The sequence below is a fragment of the Cajanus cajan genome, chromosome 8 (assembly GCF_000230855.2).
Source record: "Cajanus cajan strain Asha chromosome 8, NIPB_CcT2T_4, whole genome shotgun sequence".
In the NCBI taxonomy this organism is placed as follows: Eukaryota; Viridiplantae; Streptophyta; class Magnoliopsida; order Fabales; family Fabaceae; genus Cajanus; species Cajanus cajan.
Genome location: NC_138524.1, coordinates 11,969,700 through 11,986,977, shown reverse-complemented (window position 1 = coordinate 11,986,977; position 17,278 = coordinate 11,969,700). Strand labels below are relative to the sequence as shown.

General features: G+C 36.3%; 1 protein-coding gene across 1 annotated transcript; it reads left to right on the top strand.

The window, feature by feature from the left end:
* The first annotated feature begins 7,280 nt into the window (after positions 1–7,280).
* On the top strand, positions 7,281–11,638 carry LOC145950243 (uncharacterized). Its single transcript, XM_083061303.1, has 4 exons — positions 7,281–8,154; positions 8,257–8,747; positions 11,006–11,096; positions 11,388–11,638. The coding sequence occupies exons 1-4, from the start codon at positions 7,281–7,283 to the stop codon at positions 11,636–11,638; spliced, it is 1,707 nt and encodes a 568-aa protein (XP_082917429.1).
* Positions 11,639–17,278: the final 5,640 nt, after the last annotated feature.

Sequence of the window (17,278 nt, the reverse complement as noted above, 5' to 3'; positions counted from 1 at the left end):
TCTAAAAGCACGTGGAAATTAATAGCAATATAATTAACACGTCTACGTTTAGCATATCATTATCAACCGCTAGCAGACTTGCATGTTCTTTTTTCTCATTTCTAATTCAAATGTATAGTGTTTAAGTAGAAAGTTCAACATACTTAAACTAATAAAGCTATAAATTTATTAAATACAGTATTTTTCTCACGAATTTTTATAATATTTTGTAAGAAAAAGTATGAGTAAATTACGTTATCCCCGTGACAAACAATTGTTTTCGCTCTCTTATATTAAAATACATAATTTAATTTATTTAACTTAATATCATTAAAATAAATTACACTTTTCTCACATAATAAATATTGTAACACCATGAGTTTTCCTGTAATTTACTCTAAAATATATCATAAATCACACTTTTATCTCTTAAAGATATGAGTATTGCACTATTACTCTTCTATTATATTAAAATATATAATTTAGAATACTTAGCATCCTAAACAAAGTTATTAATTATAGGATTTTAAAATATATATTTTATTAAAATATATGTCAAAATATTTTTATTTCATTATTATTTATTAACTAGAAAATAGTATAAAATTATTTTTTTAAAACTTATTTTTATGCAATTTACAACATGTTTATGACACTTTTTGGTTTAAACTTCAATTATAGTTAATATTTTTAATATAAGTGAATATAATGAGATAAGTTTTAAATTTTGAATCAGTAAAAAGATCATTCAAAATTTTGTAGTAAAATTAAAAATAATCATTGTTTCAAAATGACTAAATTAATCCAACTTTAAGAGTTAAAGAACCAAAATGATCATTTTACAAAATACAAGACCAAAATAAATCTTAAAAATGAGATAAAAAGAGGTATAGTTTAGCCAAAGCTGTATACTTTCTATTCTCTTTTATAAACAACAAAAAAGAAACATGCATCGTTTTTCATAAATATTAGCAAATTTATTTTCTTTTAATATTTATTTAATAATACTCTTCTTAAAATATATTTTTGATAAAAAAAAAAAAAGATTTTTCAACAAAGACAATTCAAGAAGAATATATGAGAGGTAGAAAAATACAAAAATTTATTATTAGTATTAATCACTTCTGTCACTGTATAAGACTTTTTTTCGAGATATAAAAATATTTTTCATTATTTATCCTTTTTATAAATCTTTCTCCAGTTATTTCTTAAATTAACTATTTTTTCTGTAATATTTTTAATTAATATTTTTATGAAAAAATAATAAATACTAAAAATTAATGAGTTAAATTATTTTTTTATTAAGATTGGAAAAAGATAAATAGATATGAGTTTTAGATGATTAATGTTCTTTTTCTAGACATATATTAATTAATTAGATGAATTACAATTAAGGGGAAATTAAGAGAGATGATTAAAGTGAAAATATATGATGGTTTATAATTGAATGATAATGTAAAACTAATTTATGTTGTTAGTGCATAATTTTATTTTTCTTCATATTTTTCTAATGACAATAATTAGTTAGCTCGTATTATCAATCGTTTTAATTTTTTTAAAAATATTTAATTAAACTTAAATTAAATAAAGTAACAATTTTGTTTGGTCTATATTACATGTATTTTCTACTTGAGATAATCATATTTGAGATAGATAGAAAGATTATGAGAGATAAAATCATTTTTTTTAGTATTTATTAATGTAATTGCATGGTTAAGATTCAAACTCAAAATCACCAATTAAGTTGGAATAACTCTGTACTAGTTAATCTGTGTATTCAATTTTAAATAAAGTATCAACTCATCTAATTAGTTTAATTAATTATACTAATAATCATTTTTATTGCACATGATAATAAGTTTTAATTTTCAGAAGATAATTTTTTTTTCAGTATCTATACTAATATACGAAGAAAATATTTTTTTTAATAATCATCTTAATCTCCACATTTGGTAAATCATTATACCATTCTTTCAAATATTTAAAGCAATTGCATAGTCAAGATTCAAATCCAAATTACTAATTAAGTTGGAACAACTTCACATTAATTGATTCACACATTCAATTTTTAAACAAAGTATCAACTAATATAATTATTTTAATTAATTATAATCATAATCATTTTTATCACATATCATAATAAGTTCTAGTTTTGGAGAGAATTTTTTTTAGTATCTATACTAATATATAAAGAAAATATCTTTTTTAATAACTATTTTGATCTCCACATTTGATAAATCATTATCTTTTACTATTAAAAAAATTAATATTTCTATCAAATTAAACTATTAAAAAAATTAATATTTCTATCAAATTAAAGATCTTGAGGTTTAAGGATAAACTACAAGTTGACACAATTTTTTTGTGTTGGCTAAGCGTCACTAACAAATTTATTTATTTTAATTTTTTATTGTCAGTTAAGCCTTCTTTATCTTCTTTTTCTAGCTTATCATTTATTCGTTTATATTTTTAATATTCGTTCGTATTTTTAACATTCCCGGGACTCGATCCGTGAACCTTGAAGTCTTAAGTGAACTTGATAACCAAGTGTACCAGAACACATTATGTGTATATATTATTGAAAAAAATTATCTTTAACTCTCTAAAAGCATATATACTGTCGAAAAAGCCGACGCTATATTTAAAGAATAGCGTCGGCTTTTCCGATGCTAAACTTAAAATATTTTAAATTCAGTGTTGGAAAAGCCGACGCTATTCTTTAAATATAGTGTCAGCTTTTCTGACACTAATTTAATTTAAATTTAAATTAAATTAGCGTCGAAAAAGATGACACTATATTTAAAGAATAGCTAGACTTAATTTAAATTTAGTATCCAAAAAGTCGATGCTACATCTTAAAATAGCGTCGACTTTTCTAATACTATTTGCATCAACTATTAACCGACGCTTATTTTCCGCAACTTATTCACCATTTTCTTGTAGTGGAAGTATGTGGATCTCACTAATTATATAATAATATTTTTACTTAAATTATAATGATACACAATCTTAACTTTAGTTAATTTGTGAAATTTAGATAAATAAAACCTCGTTCATTTTTTTACATCCCCGAAGGCTACCTGGCTAGGTGTTGTTATCCCCGGTGACCTGGGCCGGGTTCGAATATCTGGATTGAGTCTATATTACTTCAAATTGGGTCGATTGACTAGTCTCACATTCTTAGCCATTATTGTGTATTCTATAAACTTAAATTAGTCCATTGTTAAACGTATTTTCTTATTATTAATTGTTATTTTTATTTAATTACTTGTGATGTTTTGTAACTAACTAACTATAGTGTTATTGCACATCTCTCTATGAGAACAATAAAAGTTTTTTTTTTCAAATTACTTTTTCATATAAAATATTTCGTTATCAGAGAGAAAATTCTACAATTTTATACTTGAGTACTTTGTTATGGAGTGTTTGTTTGTGAATCCATTAATCAATTACAAAATTTTAAAATTTGTAGTTTAAGTAAATTTAGTTAAATCTTTTGAAGTATTGGTTAACCGGAAGCTTAAAATTATATCTTCTTACCCATATCATAATTAAAAAAAATCATGAGATATCTATTTGAAGAAGACACTTGTAATTGTATATGCATGACAAAATTAAGATGCTTAGACATTCTTTTTGTTAGGGGTATATATATGTAGAGAGAGAAAGATGAGGGATCCATTTATTTTAGGAAAAAATTTATTTAAATTTATTTCGTTTAATAATTTATGTTCAATATCAAATTTTAACAATATTACGTTGCATTCAAAATTTTTAATACATAGATTAAGTTTGTAAATTTTTTAAATATTTGAAATAGATTAATTCAGTATAAAATAATTTTATGGTTATTTATTAGTTTGAACTAATGAAACAAAATATCAAATAAATTATATTTCAATTTTTAAAAATTTTTGTAGACTTGATCTATGTATTAATAATTTAATTTTAACGGTTAGATCGTTAAAATTAAGTGTAGAACATGAGTTATTGAATAAAATAAATTTAAATAAACTTATTTTTAGAATAAATAAATCTCCCTTTATATATATATATATATATATATATATATATATATATATAATATTCATACTGTGTTTGAATTAAATATACACTTATAACATTTATTGTTAATGCTTATATTATTCTTTGATCATGGATGATTTACTATTAGAAAAATATTACATACAATAACATATAAAACTTGTCATTATAAATATAATATATATTTATTTAAATTTATTTAATATATAATTATACGATTGATGAATCAAACATGTGATTAAATTAAAACATTATAAAATTATCGACGTTACATGTAAGACCCACTTCTTTTCCCCTTCCCACTGAACCTTTTTCTCCCTCACTCGCATTCTCTCAAACTCTCTCCTTTCTTCTGATTGTTCTTCTATTCCTTGCTCTCTCAAGGTGTTGTGTAGTGGTGATTTGGAAGCTAGCTGAAGTCTCTCTTTTCTCCGTCCTTTTCTTCTCCTCTGTTGAGCCATTCCTCCTTCTCGGAAGCTCGGAAATCTTCACCCGAGGTAAGGGAAGTTAGTTTTCGGGTTATGGTTTGGTTGAAATGAGTCTGAGAACTCAAGTAGTTGGTGTTGATTTTCAAATTTCTGGCTGTTGGGTGTGACATTTAAGTTTTGGGGACTTTGGGGATTTTTGGGGAAATTTTTGATTTCTATGATTTTGTGGATGCATGTATGAAAAGAGGGTGTTTTTGAACTCTTGGATGGAAATGTGATACTTTGGTTGGATTGCATGTACTTGAAAGTGACTTTTGCAGGTGTCTGGGGAAATTTTCGAACTTGGTAGGGTCGTAGATGAGCTTCGCGCTGAGCGCTGTTCATCGCGCTGAGCGCGTGACCACCAGGGAACCTCATTTAGCCAAGCTCGTTGAGCGCCTTGATGAGTGCGCTGGGCGCGCTTGAGAATGTGGTCTCTGGTTGGCCCTCGCTGGGCGCGACTTGGATTGCGCTAAGCGCGATACCCATTGTAACTTGCTGTTAGGCTCTAGAGGCTGCGCTGAGCGCGACCCTTGTCGCGCTGGGCGTGAGACTCCTTGGGAGTCTGCCTCGTGGGCGCTGGGCGCAATTCTGAATTGCGCTGGGCGCGAGACCAAGGGATGGTCTCTGCCTACACCGCGCCGAGCGCTGGGTTAGGTACGCCGGGCGAGGAAGACTCCTTGAAGTCTCTGCCTGGTTTTCACTGGACGCAATGGATATTGCGCCAAGCGCGGGAGAGCCTTGTGCTCTCTGGCTAAGTCCCGCTGAGCGTGAGCATGCTTGCGCTGGGTGCGCTGGCCTTGGGGCTCTCTAGTTGTACTGCGCTGGGCGCAACTACGAGGGCGCCGGGCGCGGAGATGAGACATTTCCTTTTATGTATTGAATTATGTTGTTCTATATTAAGTAGAGTTGCAGTGGATAACTATCGATGATAACTAGTGGATAAATGTTGGTTGATTTATGTTGAGTAGCAAGGTTGTGTTGTGTTGCAAGTTGATATTGAATGGTGTAGTTGTGTAATGTTGCAAGTTGATGTGTTGAGTCGTATAGTTGTGCAGTGTTGTTATTGACTGAGTTGTTGTAGGCCTTAATGGCTGAGTTGTTGTAGGCCTTAATGGCTGAGTTGTTGTAGGCCTTAATGGCTGAGTTGTTGTAGGCCTAAATGGCTGAGTTGTTGTAGGCCAAAACGGCTGAGTTGTTGTAGGAGATCTCTGAGGTGATAAGCGTGACGACGCATTACTATCTAATTTGCTGGTTGGTTGTATAAATTGATGGGTAGTAGAATGTTGTTGTGTTGGCGGTTGAAGTTGTTCTAATTACTTGAATTTTGTTGTACATTGTTTCTTTCTATACTAGCTTACCCTTTTCTGTTTCCTTGTGGTTGGACTGCTATGATCGTATTATGTACAGGAGCAGAACAGGAATAGGTGTTTTGGTTCGTGGTGAGTCGGCAGCTGGTAGGCGGAGCTGACCCTGTTTTTTTTTTATGTCTTGTTGTAGTAGCTACTAGATGTAGCGATTGACGATGTATTTCGTTTTGATTGGATGTTTTTTATACACTATAACTCTAGTCGGATTGAGGCTTTGTATATTTTTATATTCTAGACCCTATAATTATATACTTGCTCTTTCTGCCTAGTGTTTCCGGTGTTCAGTATGTTGTGTAGGACCTGTCGGGTCGTTACACTTTAGTGGTATCAGAGCAGTTCAAGTCTAGTGGTATCAGAGCACTTCCTTTAGGCTTTTGTTGTGCTAACTCTGAGTTGTGATGTCTTGATGTGTTGATTGCTGTGTTGGTTATTGTGGTGTTTTGTTGTATTGTTGAATTGTTGTTGGTTTAGATATTGTTGCTAAAGGTGTTGTTGCTTTTGTAGACAATGTCTAGAGCTAACGAACAGATAGCCAGGGCCATGGAGATGATGGCCATGGCTATGTGATGGGTTCCTTCTCCATGGAATGACGTAGAGATGAAGGAGAGGAAGCCTTGCCCTTGATCTAGGTTCAACAAGGTGGACAAAAGGAGGATATATGGTGAAGGAAAGGGGGTTGGCGTGAGATGATGGTGTTTGGGCGGAAGCACTTAGGGTGGAGGTGTTTGGGTGCTCAAAGTTGGCTCACTCCAAGGTAGGTGGAGGCCACTCTAGGTTTCCTACTCTCCAAGGGTGGAGATAGGAGGAGGCTAGCCGAACTAACCTAGGGACTAAGGAAAGGATTTGAGGCAAAAATGCTCTCTCAAATTCATATAATCCAAAGTGTTTACAAGTGGTGGGGTGTGGGGTTTTTATAGGAGGAGTTGCATTTAGGGTTGCATTTAGGGTTGCATGGCCGAAAATGCCAAGGCCAAATGCACTCCAAATGCAATGCCAAATTAACCCTAGATGCAACTTGGTGGCCAAGTTTGGAATCTATGGGTTTAGATTGGCTATAACAAGGTGCATGATAAGACCATGCAACCTTTGCCCTCCACTTGGGCCTAAGCCTTTCTAACACCAAAAATAGGTCCAAACTTTGCCAAAAATTGCGTCACCTCCTCTAAAACACCGTAGCCCAAAAATTGAAAACCCTAATTATCTAAAGCACCCCATAATACAAGGGTAAAATAGGAAATACAAAGAAAATAAATCCTATGACTAAAATACCCCAAAATACAAGGGTAAAATTGGAATAAACCAAATAAATCCTACACTACTCAAAATTAGTCATAGCATTGGACCATGTGATGGGTTTCACATGAAGTACCATGGATGGTCCTCCATCACTATGCAACAGCAAAATGCCTATTTTGCTAGGATGGAGGCGGAGAGAGCTGCAACTGGTGCAGCAAGGTCCACTGGGTCGCAGGAGAGCCGGGACCTAGCTGAGTTTCGGAAGTGTCATCCTCCTCAGTTCAAGGGGGAGGCAGACCCAGAGGTAGCTGACCACTGGATTTGCGAGCTTGAGAAGATCTTCACCGTGCTAGGATGTTCTCAAGAGAGGAGGCTAGCATACGCAATGTACATGCTTGTTGGAGAAGCCGAGCATTGGTGGAGGAGTACCCATCATATGCTGACTGCCAGAGGGGTGGTTGTGGACTGGGAGTGCTTCAGAAGGATGTTCTTGGAGAAGTATTTCCCCGAGAGTGTGAGACATGCCAAAGAAGCTGAGTTCATGCGCTTACACCAAGGGGGGATGACCGTTTCTGAATATGCGATGAAATTCGAGCACCTAGCTCGTTTTTATTCGCAAGGCATCGCCGAGGCTTGGAAGTGTCAGAAGTTTGCAGAAGGATTGAAATATGATCTGAGGAGAGTGGTGGTGCCTATGGCCATCACTGAATTTCCAGCCTTGGTGGAGAAGGCGAAGGTGGTTGAGCGGTTGGAAGGTGGTAACCGCGGGGTGAAGACTGCTGAGGGGCCATCCGGGTCCAAGAAGGGAGGGAACCAGAGGAAGCCATATGATAGGCCCCAACCACATCAAGGGGGTCCTGTTATCAGGCAACCTGCTGGTGCTGCTGGTGGAGGAGGACATGGTAGAGGTGCTGCCTTGAGATGTTACAGGTGTGGTGGGTCCCATATGATCAGGGATTGCCCCCACACAGAGAATCGGTGTTTCAGATGCCAACATATGGGCCATGTATCTTCCAACTGCCCTGCCAGGGCCAGACCAGAGAGGAGTGCTCAGAGGAGTGATACTTAGAGAGGAGATGCTCAGAGGGGTGGCAGACCCACCACAGCTGGTAGGGTCTTTGCATTGACCGGTGTTGAGGCTTCGAATTCTTCTGATCTAGTGAAGGGGAAGGGCAGAGCTGCTGGTAAGGATGGGGTATTTTTGTTTGATTCGGGAGCTTCCCACTCCTTTATCTCTTATGCTTGTGTTGCTATGCTGGATGTACCTGTGTGTGATCTGGGGTTGAGACTGCTAGTGTCGACGCCCGCGTCTACTTCCGTAGTTGCTTCTGAGTTGTGTGTTGGTTGCCCTATTGATGTGAGTGGGAAGAGGTATAAGGTAAACTTGATTTGTTTTCCTTTAGTTGATATTGACATAATCTTAGGGATGGATTGGTTATATGTCAATCGTATCCTTATAGATTGTGCCAATAGGCGGTTGATCTTTCCCCAAGAGGAGGATGAGTTGTTGATTTCAGCTAGCCAAGCTGAATCACTATTGAGAGATGGGGCAGAGTGCTGTCTTCTGCTTGCGGCGTTGAGTGTTGAGACCGAGCGGGCAATTTCTGAAATTGAGGTGGTGCGAGATTTTGCTGAGGTGTTCCGGGATGAAGTACCTGGGTTGCCTCCTACTAGGGAGATGGAGTTTAGCATTGACTTGGTTCTAGGAGCGGGGCCAGTGTCGGTGGCTCCCTATAGGATGGCTCCTGCTGAGTTGGTTAAGTTGAAAGGTCAGTTGGAAGACCTATTGGAGAAGCAGTTGGTGCGGCCGAGTGTTTCGCCATGGGGTGCTCCTGTGTTGTTGGTGAAGAAGAAGGATGGAGGTAGTCGACTTTGTGTAGATTACCGGCAGTTGAATAAGTTGACCATTAAGAACAAATATCCACTGCCACGGATAGATGATTTAATGGATCAGCTTAAGGGAGCATCCATTTTCTCGAAGATTGACCTAAGGTCGGGCTACCACCAGATCAGGGGGAAGGAGGGTGACATACCGAAGACTGCTTTCAGAACTAGGTATGGTCACTATGAGTATGTTGTGATGCTGTTTGGTGTGACCAACGCCCCTGCAGTATTCATGGATTACATGAACAGGATCTTCCGGCCGTTTTTGGATAAATTTGTGGTGGTATTCATTGACGATATCTTGATTTATTCAAGGACCCAGGAAGAACATGGAGAGCACTTGAGGTCGGTGCTGGAGATTTTGAAGGCGAAGCAGTTGTATGCCAAGCTTTCTAAATGTGAGTTTTGGTTGGATGAGGTGAAGTTCTTGGGCCACGTGATTTCAGTTGAGGGGATTGTTGTTGATCCGGCTAAGGTGGAGCCGGTGTTGCAATGGGAGCGCCCAAGGACTGTCACTGTTATACGAAGTTTTGTGGGTCTGGCGGGTTACTATCGGCGGTTCATTGAGGGATTCTCCAGGATAGTAGCGCCCCTGACCCAGCTGACGAGGAAGGAGCAGCCGTTCATTTGGACAGATGCCTGTGAGCAGAGTTTTGAGGAGTTGAAGAGGAGGTTGACTACTTCTCCTGTGTTGGTATTTCCGGATTCTGGTGGACCCTTTGATGTGTACTGTGATGCCTCTCACCAGGGTCTTGGGTGTGTGCTGATGCAACACAGGAAAGTGGTGGCATATGCTTCAAGGCAACTGAAGAATCATGAGAGGAATTATCCCACTCATGACTTGGAGTTGGCAGTTGTTGTTTTTGCCTTGAAGATATGGCGACATTATCTGTATGGTGCTCAGTTCAGTGTCTTCAGTGATCACAAGAGTTTGAAATATCTGTTCAATCAGAAGGAGCTGAACATGAGGCAGAGGAGGTGGATGAAATATCTGTTAAGGCCAATGTTATGGCGGACGCACTAAGCAGGAAATCCATTCACGTGTCTGGCATGATGGTGAAGGAGATGGAGTTGGTGGAGAAGTTCAGGGATTTGAATCTCTGTGTGGAGTTAGATCAGAATCACATTAGTTGTGGGACAATTACCATAACTAATGAGTTCTTGAGGCAGGTTGGACTCAAGCAGTTGCAGGATGTAGAGTTGGTGAAAATTTTGGGTTTGTTGGGTACCGAGAAGGCGGAGGGCTTTGAGTTGAGAGGAGATGGAATCTTGAGATTCAAGGGCAGAATTTGCCTGCCTCAGGATGCTGAGCTGAAGAGGGTTGTGTTGGAGGAAGGCCACAAGAGTAGACTTAGCATACATCCAGGTATGACTAAGATGTACCAGGACCTCAAGAAGACTTTCTGGTGGTCTGGTATGAAGAGGGAGATAGTTGAGTATGTGGCGGCCTGTCTGACTTGTCAGAAGGCGAAGGTTGAACATCAGAAGCCGAGTGGGTTGATGCAGCAGATGGAGATTCCAGAGTGGAAGTGGGATAACATTACTATGGATTTCATTGTGGGGTTGCCTAGATCAGCTAGGAATAGTGATGCTATCTGGGTGATTGTCGACCGGTTGACCAAGTGTGCACATTTCTTGCCTGTCAACATCAAGTGGTCCTTGGAGAAGCTGGCGTAGATATATGTGAGGGAATTAGTACAGTTGCACAGGGTGCCTTTCAGTATTATTTCAGACAGAGATCCGAGGTTCACTTCCAGATTTTGGCAGAGTCTACACCAAGCCTTAGGCACGAAGTTGAAGCTAGGTTCTGCTTATCATCCTCAGACGGATGGTCAGTCAGAAAGGACAATCCAGTCCTTGGAAGATTTGCTGAGGGCTTGTGTGTTGGACCACTTGGGTGGCTGGGAGGAGGTCCTACCGTTAGTGGAATTTACGTACAACAATAACTTTCATGCTAGCATTGAAATGGCGCCGTTTGAAGCCTTGTATGGCAGAAGATGTAGGACTCCTCTGTGCTGGTACCAGGAGGGTGAGTCAGTGGTTGTAGGGCTGGAGTTGATCCTACAAACTACTGAAAAGGTGAAGATGATTCAGGAGAAGATGAGGACTGCTCAGAGTAGGCAGAAATCATATGCTGACAAAAGGCGTAAGCCTTTGGAGTTTTGCGAAGGGGAGCATGTGTTTCTGAAGGTGACTCCAACTACTGGTGTGGGTAGAGCACTAAGAGCAAGGAAGTTAACACCGAGGTTTGTGGGTCCCCATCAGATCATACAGCGTGTGGGTCCGGTTGCTTATCGGTTGGCTTTGCCACCGTCTCTTTCAAACCTACACGATGTGTTTCATGTCTCTCAGCTGAGGAAGTACGTCCATGACCCGAGTCATGTGGTGGAGTTGGATGATGTGCCAGTGAAGGAGAACCTGACCTTTGAGAAGTTACCAGTAGCTGTGATTGACCATAAGCTGAAGGAGTTGAGGGGAAAGTCCATTGCTTTGGTGAAAGTATTGTGGGATGCTGCAACTGGTGAGGCTACTTGGGAAGTGGAGCAGCAGCGCAAGGAGCGGTACCCGTTTCTCTTCCCAAGTAAGTCCGTTTTCGGGGACGAAAACTTTTGTTGTTGGGGAGGTTGTAAGACCCACTTCTTTTCCCCTTCCCGCTGAACCTTTTTCTCCCTCACTCGCATTCTCTCAAACTCTCTCCTTTCTTCTGATTGTTCTTCTATTCCTTGCTCTCTCAAGGTGTTGTGTAGTGGTGATTTGGAAGCTAGCTGAAGTCTCTCTTTTCTCTGTCCGTTTCTTCTCCTCCGTTGAGCCATTCCTCCTTCTCGGAAGCTCGAAAATCTTCACCCGAGGTAAGGGAAGTTAGTTTTCGGGTTGTGGTTTGGTTGAAATGAGTCTGAGAACTCAGGTAGTTGGTGTTGATTTTCAAATTTCTGGCTGTTGGGTGTGGCATTTGAGTTTTGGGGACTTTGGGGATTTTTGGGGAAATTTTTGATTTCTATGATTTTGTGGATGCATGTATGAAAAGAGGGCGTTTTTGAACTCTTGGATGGAAATGTGATACTTTGGTTGGATTGCATGTACTTGAAAGTGACTTTTGCAGGTGTCTGGGGAAATTTTCGAACTTGGTAGGGTCGTAGATGAGCTTCGCGCTGAGCGCTGTTCATCGCGCTGAGCGCGTGACCGCCAGGGGACCTCATTTAGCCAAGCTCGCTGAGCACCTTGATGAGTGCGCTGGGCGCGCTTGAGAATGTGGTCTCTGATTAGCCCTCGCTGGGCGCGACTTGGACTGCGCTAAGCGCGATACCCATTGTAACTTGTTGTTGGGCTCTAGAGGCTGCGCTGAGCGCGGCCCTTGTCGCGCTGGGCGTGAGACTCCTTGGGAGTCTCTGCCTCGTGGGCGCTGGGCGCAATTCCGAATTGCGCTGGGCGCGAGACCAAGGGATGGTCTCTGCCTACACCGCACCGAGCGCTGGGTTAGGTACGCCGGGCGAGGGAGACTCCTTGAAGTCTCTGCCTGGTCTGCGCTGGGCGCAATGGATATTACGCCAAGTGCGAGAGAGCCTTGTGCTCTCTGGCTAAGTCCCGCTGAGCGCGAGCATGCTTGCGCTGGGCGCACTGGCCCTGAGGCTCTCTGGTTGTACTGCGCTGGGCGCAACTACGAGGGCGCCGGGCGCGGAGATGAGACATTTCTTTTTATGTATTGAATTATGTTGTTCTATATTGAGTAGAGTTGCAGTGGATAACTATCGATGATAACTAGTAGATAAATGTTGGTTGATTTATGTTGAGTAGCAAGGTTGTGTTGTGTTGCAAGTTGATATTGAATGGTGTAGTTGTGTAGTGTTGCAAGTTGATGTGTTGAGTCGTATAGTTGTGCAGTGTTGTTATTGACTGAGTTGTTGTAGGCCTTAATGGTTGAGTTGTTACAGACCTTAATGGCTGAGTTGTTGTAGGCCTTAATGGCTGAGTTGTTGTAGGCCTAAATGGCTGAGTTGTTGTAGGCCAAAACGGCTGAGTTGTTGTAGGAGATCTCCGAGGTGATAAGCGTGACGACGCATTACTATCTAATTTGCTGGTTGGTTGTATAAATTGATAGGTAGTAGAATGTTGTTGTGTTGGCGGTTGAAGTTGTTCTAATTACTTGAATTTTGTTGTACGTTGTTTCTTTCTATACTAGCTTACCCTTTTCTGTTTCCTTGTGGTTGGACTGCTATAATCGTATTATGTACGGGAGCATAACAGGAATAGGTGTTTTGGTTCGTGGTGAGTCGGCAGCTGGTAGGCGGAGCTGGCCGTGTTTTTTTTTTTTTATGTCTTGTTGTAGTAGCTACTAGATGTAGCGATTGACGATGTATTTCGTTTTGATTGGATGTTTTTGATACACTCTAACTCTAGTCAGATTGAGGCTTTGTATATTTTTATATTCTAGACCCTATAATTATATACTTACTCTTTCTGCCTAGTGTTTTCGGTGTTCTATATGTTGTGTTGGACCTGTCGGGTCGTTACATTACATTATTTATTTTTCATTAAATATTACTTGTAGATAAAAAAAAAACATTTTTAATTATTAAGTAGGTTCACGGTTCACCAACAGGTTGAAACTTTACTCACTTCCTCTATGTGGTGCGAGAGGGGTTGACCAGTTTTGGTGGATCAACATCAAATTGAGGTTTTTTGTCACCCATAATAGTTACGAATGAATATGTTATAATGGGATAATTTAGTAACCGTTTGTTAAAAAGTAGAAGGAAAATTAAAAATTAGTGACAAAAAAGCAAAGCAAGCAAAATTATGAAAAAAAGAAAGAAAGTATATCTCATGCTTATTTAAAAAGGAATAAAGTCTATGTATTAATTAGTCAATGTTTTAAAAATAAGACCGATGGTAAAATTGGTTAAAGTATTATATCTATAACACCATGATTTTCATACCTTATATTAATAATATTTTAGAAATTATTTTATTATGTTAATGTACTTATTTTGAGATTTTTGGTATTATTTAAGTATTTATATAAGTATTATTTTGTTATAAAACATGATTTGTAATTATTATTTTTATATTTAATGTAATTATTTTAGATTTTTGATATTCTTTAATTAATTATATGAGGACTATTTTATTTATGAGATGTGATTTATAATTATTATTTTGATTAGTGATATATAGGCAACTTTTATAAAATGTACTTTATTAATGATTATGCTTATGTTAATTGATTAAAGGAAAAAGGTGTATTTTAAGTATATTATATTATATTAATTATTTTATGAGAAGGGAAGAAATGATGTTTTGGTAAATTATTAAATAGTATTATTATTATTATTATTATTTTTAATAAAGGAGTTATCGGGAATTGAGGGAAGTTATTTACGCTTCATCTTTTTCCCTCATTTCTTTCTATGCTCGGAAGACTAAAGAGAACTCAAAGAAGAGGAACATTCAGATTCTGCTTTGACTTATGTTCATCAAGGTAAGGGGAGTGAGAAATTTCACTTGGGAGTGTGGGAATATCTAATGGGTAGTAGGATTGGCCCCCAATCCTTGCCTAATGTATTCTCTTAGGAACAGGCAAATTTTGAATATTTTTTGTTTTGGCTTTTGAGTTTTCTGTTGTGTTTCCTCATGATTACTAAGCATGAATGTATATTTAATTTTGAGTTTGAATATGTTTTGATATGGATTAGAGTGTTCTATGGGTTCCTATGGGTTCCTATGGGAAATTCTATGAGAAACAAACAAATTTCAAATGTTTTCTATTTTGGCTTCTAAGTTTTATGTTATGTTCTCTGGTGATTACTGAGCATAAATGTATGTTTAATTTTGAGTTTTGATATGAATTAGAGTACTCTATGAGTTCCTATGAGAAACGAGAAACAAACAAAATAGGCTAAAAACCTATTTTGGTCCCTTATAATCTTTTTTTGTTTCAATTTAGTCCCTCATTAATTTTTTGTCTCAATTTGGTCTCAAACTAATTAATTGGTTTCAATTTAGTCCCAAATTAATTAATTGGTTTCAATGTGGGACTTTCCGTCCAAATTGCTTTAACGGTGTTAACTTTTGGCCACGTGGACGTCACGTAGATGCATACGTGGATGCCACGTGGATAAGAATTTTTTTGAAAACACCTGGACCCAGAACGGCCCGTTCTGAAACCGGAACGGGCCGTTCTGAAACCGGCACAGGCCGTTCTGGGTGCACTTTTGGTGTATTAATTTTGCATCGGGAACGGCCCGTTCCAGGTGCAAAATTAACACACAGAAAATGTAACCAGAACGGCCCGTTCCGGTTTCAGAACGGGACGTTCTGGTTTTTTTTTATATATAAAATATTAATAATTTTATAAAATATATATTATTAATTATATTTTAATTATGTTATTATATCTAATAAAATAAATATATTAATATTTTTTTATATTTTATTTTATTATGTTTATCTTATTAATTTTTATCATTTTATTCTTTTAATCTTAAATAAGTTGCAAAAAATTATAAAGTGATATTTAAATATTTCTTCAAACAGAAAGAGAAAAAGAAAAAATTATTACTCTATTTATAAGACAATTATATTTTATAAAAATTAGTAATTTTAAAATTTTTACCATAAAAAAATATTTTTCAAAATTATTATATTTTTTAATAAAATTAATCAAGAATATTTGTTTAATTGCATGTTTTATCTCTCAAGTATTACAATTGTGCAGTTTTGTGATCTCCAAGATTTTAATTGCATAATTTTAGTCCTTAAAGAATTGCGCGATTTTGGTCCTTCAATTTTTAATTGAATAATTTTAGTCCCTCGAATATCATAATAGTATGATTTTTGTTTCTCCCATTAAAAATTAATAATTTTAATATATATATAATGTTTTAAAATTAAATAATTATTTATCTATTCAAATTAACGTATATTATAATTTTCGATATTCTATCAATAATATTATTAATATATTTATAGATAAACTAATAATTTGATAAATATAACTTGTTATATATTAATATACTTTTACAAAAATATAAATATATTAATTAGAAATATATATCTGATCTTATATATTTATATTTTTGTAAAAGTATACTAATATATATTAAGTTATATTTATCAAATTATTAGTTTATTTATAAATATAGTAAAAATATTATGGATATTAATTTATCAGTAATATTAAAATACTAATAATATATAAATTTTATTTATTTAGTAATAATAAATATATATCATTTGATACATTAAAAAAAATATACGTTAATTTAAATAAATAAACAATTATATAGTTTTAAAATATTATATATATATATATATATATATATATATATTAAAATTTTAAAATTATTAAATTTTTAATGAGAAAGACTAAAATTGCACAATTATGATATTTGAGAGATTAAAATTGTTCAATTAAAAATTGTGAGACTAAAATTACAAAACTATAATCTTTTAAGGACTGAAATTACTCAATTAAAACATTAGAGATCAAAATTGCATAATTATAATATCAAAAACACAATTAAGTAAAGAATATTTTATTCACAGTTTTGGAACGGGCCGTTCTGAATCCAGAACGGACCGTTCTGAAATCAGAACGGGTCGTTCTGAAATCAGAACGGGTCGTTCTGAAATCAGAACGGGTCGTTCTGAAATCAGAACGGGCCGTTCTGCTTCACTGGTGGTGTTTTAGTTTTGCAACCAGAACGGGCCGTTCCCTCCAGGTGTTTTCAAAAAAAATTCTCATCCACGTGGATGCAACGTATGCATCTACGTGGCATCCACGTGGCCAAAAGTTAACTCCGTTTAAATTATTTGGACGGAAATCCCACATTGAAACTAATTAATTAATTTGGGACTAAATTGAAACCAATTAATTAGTTTGGGACCAAATTGAGACCAAAAATTAATGAAGGACTAAATTGAAACAAAAAAAGATTATAAGGGACCAAAATAGGTTTTTAGCCAACAAAATATGAATATTTTCTATTTTGATGTTTGAGTTTTCTATTGTATTCTTTGATGTTTGCTGAGTGTGAATATGTATTTAATTTTGAAAACAAATAAGTTTTGGTATAAATTAAGATGCTCTATGGATTCTTGTGGAAAACCATATGAGGAACAAAAATTAAGGTTTTTAATTTTCTGGGAGAGTCACAAGTGACTGGTGAGTCACGGTCGTGATCTCCTTGGCCCTCAAAGAATTGTTGAGACAAAATGAATCACGAATGTGACCGGTGAGTCATGGCCATGATTGACTCTATTTGAGAATTTTTTACTTTTGTGCGTGACTCACCAGTCACG

Excerpts from the sequence above, each read along its gene's own strand:
- LOC145950243 (XM_083061303.1), top strand. The coding sequence starts at position 7,281 with ATGGAGGCGGAGAGAGCTGCAACTGGTGCAGCAAGGTCCACTGGGTCG. Across the intron at positions 8,748-11,005 it reads CTGAGGTGTTCCGGGATGAA|GAGGGTGAGTCAGTGGTTGT; the intron begins GTACCTGGGTTG and ends TGCTGGTACCAG. Across the intron at positions 11,097-11,387 it reads GAAGATGAGGACTGCTCAGA|TGAAGGAGAACCTGACCTTT; the intron begins GTAGGCAGAAAT and ends ATGATGTGCCAG.